Below are 12,250 nucleotides of genomic sequence, written 5' to 3' on the forward strand. Positions count from 1 at the left end.
AGTCTGTGCTCAGGGGGAGCCACCTTGCAGCTTGGCCCTGGGTCACCCTGAAGTCCCATCTGGAGTGCTTATGCCCTCTGAGCAGGTATGGGCCTCAATCTGGCCCTCCCAAGCTCGGGTTTCCCAGGCAGAGGGGGCCACAGGCGTCCTGAAGCCTTAGCGAGAGAAGAGAGCCCTTTGCCCCACTTCCCGCTGCCGAGTGCTCGAGCTCCACAATCTGTGGTGTCCTTACACAGCCCTGCAAGCATAATAATCCACGGGTGAGGCAGTGGAGGCTCAGAGAGCTTGAGCCACTGGCCCAAAGTTGCACAGCCAGTCCATGGGCAGCAGGAATTGGAATTGTCTCCCTGACTCTGCTGCCCTCTGCTGGCTGCGTGTGGTAGGACCTCAGTAGCTCTGTTGTGACTGAACAGGTTCAGGTTCAGGTTCAGGGGCACCAGCTGAAGAGGAGGCAGGCCTGTGCTGTGTGGCTGGGGGCCTGTTCTTCAATCTCTCTGGACCACAGTTTCCTCATCTGTAAGATGAGCGCAGTGCTCGCCCCTCAGACCATGGCGAGGACGGATCATGCTGCCGGAAGGATGCCTGTCACATGGGAGGCATGTCTCCTCCCACCCCCTCTTGTCACCCCCTCCACACCGCCCCCCCCAGCCCCGTGCCCCGGAAGGCAGTCACTTGCTGTCAGCTTCGTGGAGTGAAGGTGCCGTTGGGGCAGGCACACGGGGAGCTCTGTGGGCATCTGCTTGGCATTGGCGGGCTGTGTGTCCCTTAGAGTCGCTGCCATTCTCTGAACCTTCGTTCCTCATCCATAAGATGCAGCAACGATGCCACGCTGCTCAGGTGGGGTGACGGCCAGATGAGCCAGGCTGAGGATGGGCCCCCATGGGGCCTGCACGGCCACCTCCCCCCTCTGCCCTGCCCTTTGCCGTCACCGTGTGTAATTCTGGTGTGTTCCTGCCTGGCACCCCCCCACCCCCCCACTCACTGGGGACCATGGGCCCCTGAGAGCTGGCTGGGCTGGGCCCTGCCACCAGCAGGCTGTCAGGACTGGGGATGACGGGCGGGGAAGACCTCTTGCAGAGGGCAGGGGGAAGGCGGCGGCCAGCGCCAGCCCCCGGGAGCCCTTCCACAGGGTTCGCTCGTCACCCAAACTTCAGCAGAGAAGCAGAGGTCTTCGGCCAGGGCAGGGGAGGAGGGCTTTCCAGGCAGCCCGGGGGGACGCTGGATTTGAGACATGGACGCGGGGCCCGCATCTGTGAGGGGAGACGGGCGAATCTCCATGCCGACCGTGAGGTCTCCTCTGTGTGTCTCCGCAGGACATCTGTGAGGACCCCCGTCTCTTTGTGGACGGCATCAGCTCCCACGACCTGCACCAGGGCCAGGTGGGCAACTGCTGGTTTGTGGCGGCCTGCTCATCGCTCGCCTCCCGGGAGTCACTATGGCAAAAGGTGAGGCCCGGGTGGGTCTGGGAGCTGGGGGGGAGCGTTAACTCAGCCTGGTACCCTCGCCATCAGAGGGGACTGGGGGGGTGGTGGTGGGGAGGAAGCTGCGGCCTGAGAGTGCAGGTGGCTTTATGCCAGCCTGTGTGTGTTTTGGGGGGTAGGGTGGGAGGATGGGGAGGGATAGGGCGTTGCCAGGGCTCCCAGGACTGGCTGAGCATCCAAACTGCCTTCTCCTCCTCTGCCAGCTCAGGGATAGTTCTGCTGAAGATAGTTTCCAATTCTGATGTGTCTGTCCCCTCTTGACTACGGGGGCCCCACAGTGTCCTTAGAGCCACTTGGCAGAATACGCATCTATGAAATGTGGACACTGCCTGAATCACGTGCAGTGTGGAGACACCACTAACTGGGACACAGTTAGTCCCTGCCAGTACCTGCTGTGTGACTTGGCCAGTCCTTGTCCTTCTCTGGGCCTCAGCTTTCTCACTTGTCCTGTGGGTGCGATCCAGACAATCCTGCTTCTTGATTCATCCCTCCAAGCAGCTGCGGTTCTGGACCACGACCAAGGGGGTAGGTTGGAAAGAGTGGGCGCTGGTCCTGGCACTTCGCCCTCTTGTGGTAGCTTTAGGTAGTGCAGCCCTTAAACCCCACTCTCAGCTTGCTCCTGGGGAGGCGGGGAGGCTGCAGTTGTGGTTTCGAACGAATCATTGACAGGGACTGCATCCTGGGTTCCCAGGCCACCAAATGCAAGTCGTTACCCCTGTGCCATCCCTGCCCCTCCTGCCCCTTCTGCAGGGGCTAGCAGCAGGGCTTAAGAGAACTGGGCATTCAAGTCAGGGCTCAGGTTCGAGTCCTGGCCTCACTGTTTCGTAGCTTTATAATTAGCCTCGAGTTAGTTACTCATCCAGGATATCAGGGTAGCTCCCTCTCGGGGGGCTGGGAGGATGGAACGAGGTGCCATATTTAAAGGGCCTTGTGCAGAGCAGCGCTGGGGGACGGGTGGCTGTGATGACCAGTGTCGGTGTGATTAAGAGTCGTGGAACCTAGTGGGTATCCCTGTGCAGACGGGGTGCAGGGAGTGGGAGGGTTTCTTCTTGTCGGCTGAGGTGTCCCTCAGCCATCAGAGGGAGCTGTGCCTTTGGCCGTGGTGGGTGTCCTGCTGTCATGCCTTCGGAACAGGAGGGTGACCTCCTAAAGTCACCTCCAGGTGGGCATCCTTGGGCCCGGCCCTGATGGTTCTGTGGGATAAGCTTTGTGCTGTAGGGCCCTTGGCAGGGGCCACCGCTGTGGCCTGTAGATGTGGCATCTGAGCTGGCAAGACCTCAGAGAGCCACACGTGGAATCATTTCACTCGTGGGCCTTTACGGCCCAGGGACAGTTGGGGCCTGGCGCTGTTCTCCGGGTAGGGACTATGCTGAGCCTCCTGCCTCCAGGTGCCAACCCCCTTGTCTGAGCCCAGAACAAGGTGTCCCTGCCTCCGAGCTAGGTCAGGGTTCAGTCTGGGGCCGGAGGTGGCACACAGGAACCCTGTGGGTCTGGCCCCACACCTCCCACCCTGCCCTATAATTGCCTGTTTATCTGTAAACTCCCCTCTCGAGGTGAGCTCCCCATGGACGGAGCTGGTCCAGCTCCTAACTTCCCTCTGAGCCCAGCAGGAGCCTGGCACAGAGAGGCCTCAAGAAAGTTTTGAAAGGAGTTCCCTTTGTGGCTCAGCAGGTTAAAAACCTGACTAGTATCCATGGGGATGCAGGTTTGAACTGGGTCAAAGATCCAGTGTTGCTGTGAGCTGTGGTGTAGGTCACGGATGCAGCTTGGATCCCGCATTGCTGTGGCTGTGGCATAGGCTGGCAGCTGCAGCTCTGATTCAACCCCTAGCCTGGGAACCTCCCTAAAAAGCAAAAAAAAAAAAAAAAAAAAAAAGAAAAAGAAAAAAAGAAAGGAAGAAAGAAAAAAAAGTTTTGAGAAAACAACCCCCTGCAAATTGTCAGACCCAGCCACTGGTCAGCAGCCCCCAAGCCAGCCGTGCCACCCCAGGCGTTCTGGGGCCTGCAGCCGGGCCAGAGCCCGGCCAGTTGTGTTCCCTCCCGGGAACAGGTGGTCTGGTTATTTGTAGGGATCCAGGGCCTGGCCCCTGGTGCAGCTCCCCACTAGCAAGTGGAAGAAGGGGCCCTGGACCCCCAGGCACGGGGCTTGTCATTGGTGCTCTGTGACCGTGGGCAGGCCTGTATTTGTCTCTGGGCTGAAGGTGCCTCCTGCAGGGTGTTGGGGCAGCCAGCCTGGCTGGTCCGGAGGCTTCCAAGGCGGATCTCCAGGAGCTTGGGTCCGCCCGAGGTTGGGGCAGGGTGAGGTGCTCTGGGCTCATTGCACTCTGCCTTCTGGTGCTGCTGTGGTGACAGCCCCCAGGTCCCGGCAGGAGGCCCGGGGCCCCGGGGAGCTCATTACCGCGCCCCATCTCCCCTCCTGTCCCTGCGGACTGTGCCCTGTTTGTTGTCATCCTCACTTGCTGGGCCCGTTGCCCTGCAGGGCCTCTCCTGCCCCACCCCGTTTTCTCCGTGGAACGGGGGTGCCCTGCCTGAGCTGCACCCCTGCTCCCCGCCCACCTCACAGTCTGGGGATGCTGAGCCTCAGAAGCAGGTGCATCATGCCCTCAACACACTGGCCTGCTCCTCCGGGAAGCCCTTTACCTCTAGTGCTGGGCATGGCCTGGGGCCGATGGGCTCGGGGTTTGATGCCAGGCAGGCCTGAGTTTGATTCTGGTTGGGTTTCTTATAGTCATGTGACCTTGAACAGGTCGCATTCCTTGGTCTCTGTGTAAATCTCGCCTTTCCAGTCCCCAGGGGGGTGGGGGATTAAAGGAGCCCTCGGGGCGGGGGGTAAGCTCCTGGTAGTTGCAGCCACCTGCCTGCCTTAAATCCCCCCTCCTCACTCCTCTGGGCCCCCACCTATTTCTCTGCTCTGTTGGACACCTCTTGGCAGCAGGCTTCCCCCTCCTATGGGATCCCTAGAGGGGGTGTCCTGGTCTCCCCCACCAACTGCACCTTCCCCGAGGGCAGGGCAGTGGATCTCAGGGGACTAGGTTTTATGGACCAGGAGTCAGGATGTGATGGGGGCGGGGAGGGGGGAGAGCATTTGCCATTATCCGGCAGGCCCTGGGCCTTGAGTTCGCCTCCTTGGGAGCCTGGCACAAGGGCAGGGCCGATCCCTGGGCCTGGGAGGAGGCAGCTGTGCCCTGGCCGGAGGAGAGCAGAAGTGAGCCAAAATCCAGTGGAGGGCCTGGGCGTCCGAGTGAGTGCTGGGGGTGTGCGTCCTGGGCCAGGGCCTGGGGGTGGCACTTTGTGACAGGCCCGGGCTATCTTCGAATTCCATTTGAGAATGTTTCCTGGAGTTCCCATTGTGACTCAATGGGCTAAGACTGTGACATATCCATGAGGATGCAGGTTTGATCCCTGGCCTTGCTCAGTGGGTTAAGGATCCAGTGTGGCCTCAAGCTGCAGTGTAGTGGTTGTGGTCGTTGTGGTGGTGGCATAGGCTGGCAGCTGACCTCTAGCCCGGGAACTTCCATGTGCTGCAGGCGCGGCCCGAAAAAGAAAAAGAAAACGTATCTCCCATCCCGTACCTGCTTCTGTTACGTGTAGCACATAGTAGTTCACTCACCAAACAACAATTGAGCACCAGCTATGTCCCAGCACCGTTCTAGGTGACTTTAAAGCGTCCTAAGCCACTTACCTGCAGGTTTCATTACCTGCGAGCAACCAGTGTTAAGGGTTTTCTCGTTTTCCTTCCAGTCTTTTTCCCACGTGGGGTTAAAGAAGTGCTTGCTTGTGTAGTTGTGTCTTCTTTCCTGGGTGTGGCATGTTTGGGCAGCTCCCCGGCCCCAGCTGCACACGCATACTCCACTTCTTGCATTTGCTGAGTTCCCGGTTCCCCCTCAGGCCCCAGGGATGTGGCCGTTTGTCAGATCCTTCCATGGCTTCCAGTCTCCTGGGGGGAATCGTCTCTATGTAGGGGTGAGAAACGGTGGGATTTTAGTAGACGGAATTTCTGGGCCTGGGGCTGCCACGGGGTGCAGGGGCGAGGCAAGGCCAACAGGCAAGGATGGGTTGGGTCAGGGATTCAGATCCCCTGGGGGGTGGTTAGAGATGCACATTCTCAGGCCTCATCAGAGACCCATTAAGTCAGAACCTCTGGGGTGGGGCCCAGCAAATGGTGTTTAAGTCCTGCAGGTGATTCGGATGCCCCCTCAAGTTTGAGAACAGGGGTCTAGGTGGGAGATGAGGGTGGTGGGGCCGGGGGCCTGGCCCTGGGTGCAGGGAGGAGGGTTTTGAGGTACCCAGCAGGCCTCGGTGACTGGGTGTGGGGAGCTGAGGGTGAGGCTGAGTCCGGAGGGCTCCAAGGTGTGGCTCGGGGGATGTCAGGTCTCCAGCCGGTGGGCCCCTCTGGTCCTCGTCCCGCCACCCTCCTGCCAGGGGGTCTTCGAGCCTCTCCTTGCCAGCCTCCAGTGAGCGCTGCTGCCACCGCCTGCCCTCCTGCTGCGTGTCAGTGATGCGCCCTCTTGCCAACGAGCCAGCTCCCAGCCCATCCGCCGTAGCCAGGGTGGTTGCCACAACGACTGACATCAGCCATCGGTCCCCCGGGGATGCTGCCACCCTCCTGCCTACCTGCAGTGCCTCCATTACCACCTCATCCAGGACTAGAGGAGGCGTTGGGGGACCCCGCTCTCCTGCACACCCCATTTGGAGGACTGGGTGGGGCCGGGAAGGGCCAGAGGCAAAGAGAGGCGGGCCGAGGGGATGGCCTCCGGGGAGGCACGGCCCCTCTCGGGTGGCCTCTAGCCTGGGCGGCGAGGCCCCGGTCCACTGGGCTCCGGGACGGCAGAGGCAGAGGCAGCAGCCGCAGCAGCAGCAGCAGCATCAGCAGCAGCCGCAGCAGCAGCGCCCGGGTCATGGCAGAGGACGGGCCGAAGCCGACACAGCTCACCATGCCGCTGGTCCTGGACCAGGACCTGACCAAGCAGATGCGGCTGCGCGTGGAGAGCCTGAAGCAGCGCGGGGAGAAGCGCCAGGACGGCGAGAAGCTGCTGCGGCCGGCCGAGGCCGTGTACCGCATCGACTTCATCCAGCAGCAGCGGCTGCAGTTTGAGCGCTGGGACGTCGTGCTGGACAAGCCGGGCAAGGTCACCATCACGGGCACCTCCCAGAACTGGACGCCCGACCTCACCAACCTCATGACCCGCCAGCTGCTGGACCCCGCTGCCATCTTCTGGCGCAAGGAGGCCTCGGAAGCCATGGATTGGAATGAGGCAGACGCCCTGGAGTTCGGGGAGCGCCTGTCCGAGCTGGCCAGGATCCGCAGGGTCATGTATTTCCTCATCTCCTTCGGGGAGGGCGTCGAGCCCGCCGACCTCAGGGCCTCTGTGGTCTTTAACCAGCTCTGAGGGCAGCTGCCCGCCGACCCCCCTCCTCTCGCCCACCTGCCCGTCCCCTGCCCACCCCACCTCCCCCGCCCCCGGGCGTGTGTCCGGGGACAGTCTTCCTGCTGCTGGCCTGTGCTTGGCCTGTGTCCTTCCTGAGCCTGTGTCCTTCCTCGCCTCCTTTGCCTGGTCCTGGTGCTTCTGCTCGCGGGAGGAAGATGCGAAGGCTCCGTAGTCTAGACGCCGAACCGGCCACCGCTGCTTCTGCTGCAGACCGTGGAGGCCTGGCCGGGGCTCGGGTGGGAAGACGGAGGGGCCTTCTCTGTGCTCCCTTGTCGGGAGACAGACCGAGAGAGAGAGACCAAGACAGAGATGCAGACAGAGGGACGGACAGATCTAAAGAACCAGCCATCGGGCTTCCTCTGGAGAAACGACAGAGTAGGCCCCTCGGAGAACCCGGTAAACAGGCCTTCGCTGCCATCCTGGCCATGACACCTTTTGCCAGAGCCGGTGACCGAGGTGAACACCCAGCCCAAGAACCCGGGAAGGCGCTGCTCCGGGCACCTTGTGTGCTCCCACGATGCCTCGGGGCTCTTAAAACATCAGGCAGGGTTGCTGCGGGCATGGATTTGGGCCGTGGGGAGAGGCGGGCCCGCTGGAGGCTGGCAGGCTCTTGCTGTTCTGGGAATGACTCCAGGAGGGGAGCCGTGAAGCAGGAATGCGAGAAACGGTTGTGTAGCGACCTATGTATGCAGGTGCATGTCTATGGAGAGAGAGCAAGCTGTAATCTCAGAGGTGTATTCTGTCCCTGCCCTGTGAACACGTCTGACTCAGATCATCTGTTATTTAATTGCCCAGCTCGTTCCTCAGTGGCCCTTAGCCCGGGCTTGGCCGGGATGGCATGGGTTGCAGGGGAGGGGGCTCCTGAGCGGGGAGACTTTGAGCTTCCGGCAGTGAATTTGGGAACGGGGTAGTGAGCAGTTTCCCTCTGCCCCCGGGGGAAGCTGGGTAGAGGGTCAGAGCCCCTGAGACAGGGCCTCAGGTGTCCCCTGCTGCAATGTCAGGCATTTTCCAGCCCACGGGTCGGGGAAGGCGGGTGTGTCATGCAGGTATGGTGTTTCTCTGGCATCTTTGGTGGCGTCGAGGGGTGGGTATGGTGGGGGGGGGGCGCTGGGAGGGCAGTTGGTCGGAAATGGGCTAGAGGAGTTCCCGTTCTGGCTCAGCGGGTTAAGAACCTGACTAGGGTCCATGAGGATGCGGATTCGATCCCTGGCTCAGTGGGTTAAGGATCTGGCATCGCCACAAACTGTGGCGTAGGAAGTGCAGACGTGGCTTGGATCTGGCGTGGCTGTGGCTGTGCCATAGGCCGGCAGCTGCAGCTCCGATGTGACCCCCAGCCTGGGAACCTCCATATGCTGCAGGTATGGCCCTAAAAAGAAAAAAAAAAAAAAGGAGATGGGCTAGAGGGGGCTGCGTGTTGTGACGGTGGAATGCTGGCCTCAACCCGCTCACCCACTTGTCACTGGCACAACCTACTCACCAGGGAGGGAAACTGAGGCACGATTCCCGGCAGATTCGGTTCCAGCCCCATTTCCCACTGCACAGGCCCAGTGAGCCCCTGTGAGGTCTGTATCAGCCGAGGGCACCTCAGGACGTGCTCCCGCCACCGTGTCTCCAGGCCAAGCCTCTTTTTTGTCAGGGTCGTGAGGACATTTCCCTCGTGGAGCGGTCGGGGGACAGCAGGGCCCTGGGACCAGAGGCGCCGAGAGACTGGGGGAGGGGTCAGAGCCACCCCAGTGGCCGGGGCTGCCACGGGGGGTGGCCCCCACTTCGCAGGCAGGCAGGCAGGCACAAGCAGCGTGTCAGAGTCGGGCTCTTCAGCGGGAGACTGGCTGTGGTGTGAGCGGTGGCACCTGTTTGGGGACATGCGTGGAGTCCTCTGCCTGCTTCTCTGCTGACTCCGGGGGGACCCTGGAGGCCAGGCCCCTGCCGTTGGCCCTGCCCATCTGCCTCTTCACTTGACCTCTCTCTGCAGCTCTGGGGACCCTCTTGGTGCAGACTGTCCACCCCCCCACCCCCGCCCTCACCCCCCCACATCTGCCCCGTGCAGGCGTGCAAGGGCTTCTGCTGTGCCCACCGCGTGTCCCCAATAAAGCCGTGTGTCCCGCCTCATGGTGTGAGCCACCCCCTCCCCTGGGCCTACTCTACACTCCTGCCCCTCTTCCCACCTCTTTCAAGGATGAGGCTCAGAGCCGGCAGGTGCCTGGCCCAAGGTCAGACATGAGGGTGGGGTTTGAAACCAGCTCTCCCGACACCCAACTGGGACTCCACACCCCTGATGGTTTTTTCTCCAGGGGCTCCCACACCAGCTCCTGTTGAGGGCGTGGAGAGGGCCCTGCCAAGGCCTCGGGGAGGCTGGCAGGGCTGAAGGGGTGGCGGGGCCCCACCAAGTCGGGCTCAGCTTTGCATCTCCCTCCCTTGTAGGTGGCTGGGCAGGGGGCAGATGGGACTGGGGAGTGGTCCAGGGTGGGATAGGGTCAGGCCTGTGCCCAGGTTTCATCTGGCCTCTGTCACCGGTTTGCTGTGTGTCCTTAGGTAGCCCCTGACCCTCTCCCAGCCTGGTTCTGCGATGCCCCTGCTGCCCCACCCTGCTGCCCAGAGAAGACCTGTGTCACCACATCTCCCTGTGTGCCACCTGACCCGGACCCTGCCCCTCACTCAGTTTTTGGAGAGTGACAACAGAGGCCCAGGGAGGAGGCCGCCTGCCCAAAGTCACCGAGGGTGTGGAGGGGCCCGGGATGGGGTCTGTGGACCGCTGACCCCATGACCCTGGCCCCCTGGGATGAGCAGAGGTGGTGCCTCCGTCCACCTGAGTGCTCAGGCCTGGGCCAGGCCGGGTTCTTCCCAGAAGTCAAGGTCAGGCCCTGCTTCAGAGGCCACTGTTGGGGTGTTTCTTGGGAACAACCCCCCGTCAGGTCTCGCACCGGCTTCTCCCTCCACCCCAGAGCTCTGCCCAGAGCAGCTGCTGCCACCCCGCTTCCCTCCCCCAGGCCCGGCCCTGCAGCCACGGCCTCCAGCCGCTCCTGAAGATGCGCCTGGGAGGGTGGGGGAAACGGAGGCAGGAAGCCAGCCCCCCACCCCTCGGACGGCAATAGACCCTGGTTCTCCTTGTGGGACTGGGTCGGGAGGAGAGCAGGGCACGGGGAATGAGGACTCGCTTTCCATGGAACCCGTGAGAAATCTCAGAGCAGAGAGGCCTGCCGTCTCCTGAGCTCCTGCCCTCGCTGAGCCAGTGGAAGGCGGAGGTGAGGGACCCGGCCTGGCTCTGCCACCAGCCACGCCTGTGCGGCCCCGGGCAGCCTCTCGGAGCCCGTTTCCTTGTCTGTCAGTGGGAGCTGAAAACGGTGCCTCCCTCGAAGGGTGGTTGGGAAGATGGAGTGAGTGTGCAGGGCTGCACCGAGCCTCCTGAGTGGCCCACAGGCACTGCCCGGGTTTGCCATTGTTCCTTCGCGGTCACCGTGGTCACAGGGTCTCACTTTCTGCAGTGATTCTGGAAACAGAGAGCCTGTCTATTGAGGAGTGCAGGGTTCAGAGAGGTGAGGCGAGTCACCTGGGAAAACCCAGCAGCGGCACTTCTGGCAGCAGGTGGTGTCGGGCGGAGGGACGGCTCCGTGGTGGGAGAGCCGGGTCTTGGGGAGCGGATCCTCTCACCGTCACGGGGCTGGCAAGGACCCAGCCGAGGGGACCTTTAGCCCAGCGGGAGAGGCCACCCAGGTCTCTGAGCCTCTGGCTGTGCTCGCTCCCTGCCCAGTGAACAGGGATTCTGGGGTCCCCCTGCAAGTGCATCAGCACCCTGCTCTCCAGGTGGTGAGCCAGGGGCTTCCCTCTTTCGAGGAGGTGGGGGTGGGTGTTGCCCAGTCCCCCCCAGCCTCTTCCAGTCATGGCATCTGCAGCTCAGGAATTGGAGACTCTTGGAATCAGAAGCTGAGCAGTGAGAAACTTGAGATGCTCAGAACCAGGGACCCCCTGGTGTGGAGGACACCCAGAGGCCTGTGGCTCACCTCACTCAGCTTGGCCCCCACGGGAAAGCCCACTGCAGCCCCTTAGCCCACAGCCCTGTTCAGGAGTGCTCCTGACTGGCCGTTTGAGGTCAGGAATCTGTGGGATGCTCCCAGACAGACAGACAGACAGACAGAGAGATACACAGACACACACAGAGGCAATTATTCACTTGCCAAGAGTCTCAGCAGGATTTGAGCCCAGCCACTTGGGTTTGGCGGGGCCGGGGTTGGGGGGGGGGCCCTCTAGGGCCCAAGGCACCAGGGGGCGCTGTGGCACACCCATCAGTGGGTCCCTGAGGTTTCTGGGTGACTCTGCAGCGAGTGGCTCTTCATGGGTGTGAAAGGGGCTCCAGCTCCCGCAGAGTTCTTGCCTCACTACCCTGTTGGCCCAAGGAGGGGCCCTATCCCCTCGGGCCTTGATTCTCCCATCTGCACAGTGGGCTGAAAGCTTTCCTTTCCCCAGGCTGATCAGGTCAACCCGAGGTTTGCACACACTGTGTGCTCCACACACCAGCAGGATGACCCTGCCCGTGTGCGCAGCCCTCTACAGTTGATGCTGCACCGCCAGGGCCATTGTGCACCTGCGTCCTCACAGCGGCCTTGCGGGGAGAGTGGGTAGATGGGGACCCCGAGGCTCAGAGAGGTGGCCTCGTCCAAACTCAATCGCAGCCACACACTGGGGTTGGCAGTGGGGGCTCCAGTGTCAAAGAGCAGTCGGAATCAAGGCTGCAGAGAACAAGGAGCTTCACGTGGGGTCTTAGGAACTGCAACTCGGGAGACCCAGATGCAGGTAAAATCACGTGTCCCAGGGAAGAGAAGGTTGGGGGCTTGTCCAGGCAAAAGCCACAAAGTTGTTAAAGGAAATATTTGTCCTTAAGGGCTAGGCGGTCATGACGTATTCTAGGGGAAGGATCCAATAAATATCTTGAGCTTCTGGAACACTGGGCAGACGTTCCGATGGCTGCTGTGTTAAGACAAGAAGTGGTCAAAGTTCACATTCCCCCCCCCCCGGGCTGAGACGTGCATAAGCCACACTTCCTCAGTGCCTCTCAGCTCACACGTTCGAGAGCTCTCTTAGCAAAACTGACTCCATTTTGGTTTTCCTTTCACACTTGCAGCGAGTACAAGCTCCCTAGACGGCCAGGGCCTCGCTGCGGCCAGCATTTGGGGATTTTCCTCCCAGAAGGACTCAGCCAGCAGCGGAGCTGGGCCAGACGGGGGGCACTGGGTGCTGGGTGCTGGGGGTCTGGACAGGAGCCTGGGGGAGGGGCTGCCCAACGGTGTCTGAGGGGAGGGTGGGGTCAGGAGGCCTCTGTCAGCTGCTGCTGAGCTGCCCCTGAGGG

At 61.8% G+C, this 12,250-nt stretch overlaps 2 protein-coding genes across 2 annotated transcripts in view; both read left to right on the plus strand.

Annotated features, from left to right (window-relative positions):
* Positions 1–12,250, plus strand: part of CAPN5 (calpain 5) — a 53,058-nt gene that overhangs the window by 20,146 nt on the left and 20,662 nt on the right. The window contains 1 exon segment of the mRNA XM_047752237.1: positions 1,314–1,445. Coding sequence (XP_047608193.1) covers positions 1,314–1,445 — 132 coding nt within the window.
* Positions 4,998–7,855, plus strand: OMP (olfactory marker protein). The gene has a single exon (XM_047752238.1). The coding sequence runs from the start codon at positions 6,073–6,075 to the stop codon at positions 6,868–6,870; it is 798 nt and encodes a 265-aa protein (XP_047608194.1). The 5' UTR covers positions 4,998–6,072; the 3' UTR covers positions 6,871–7,855.

The sequence above is a fragment of the Phacochoerus africanus genome, chromosome 11 (genome assembly GCF_016906955.1).
Source record: "Phacochoerus africanus isolate WHEZ1 chromosome 11, ROS_Pafr_v1, whole genome shotgun sequence".
Lineage (NCBI taxonomy): Eukaryota > Metazoa > Chordata > Mammalia > Artiodactyla > Suidae > Phacochoerus > Phacochoerus africanus.

Bases quoted from the DNA above. Each gene is read 5' to 3' on its own strand.
- OMP (XM_047752238.1), top strand. From the start codon at position 6,073: ATGCTGCCACCCTCCTGCCTACCTGCAGTGCCTCCATTACCACCTCAT.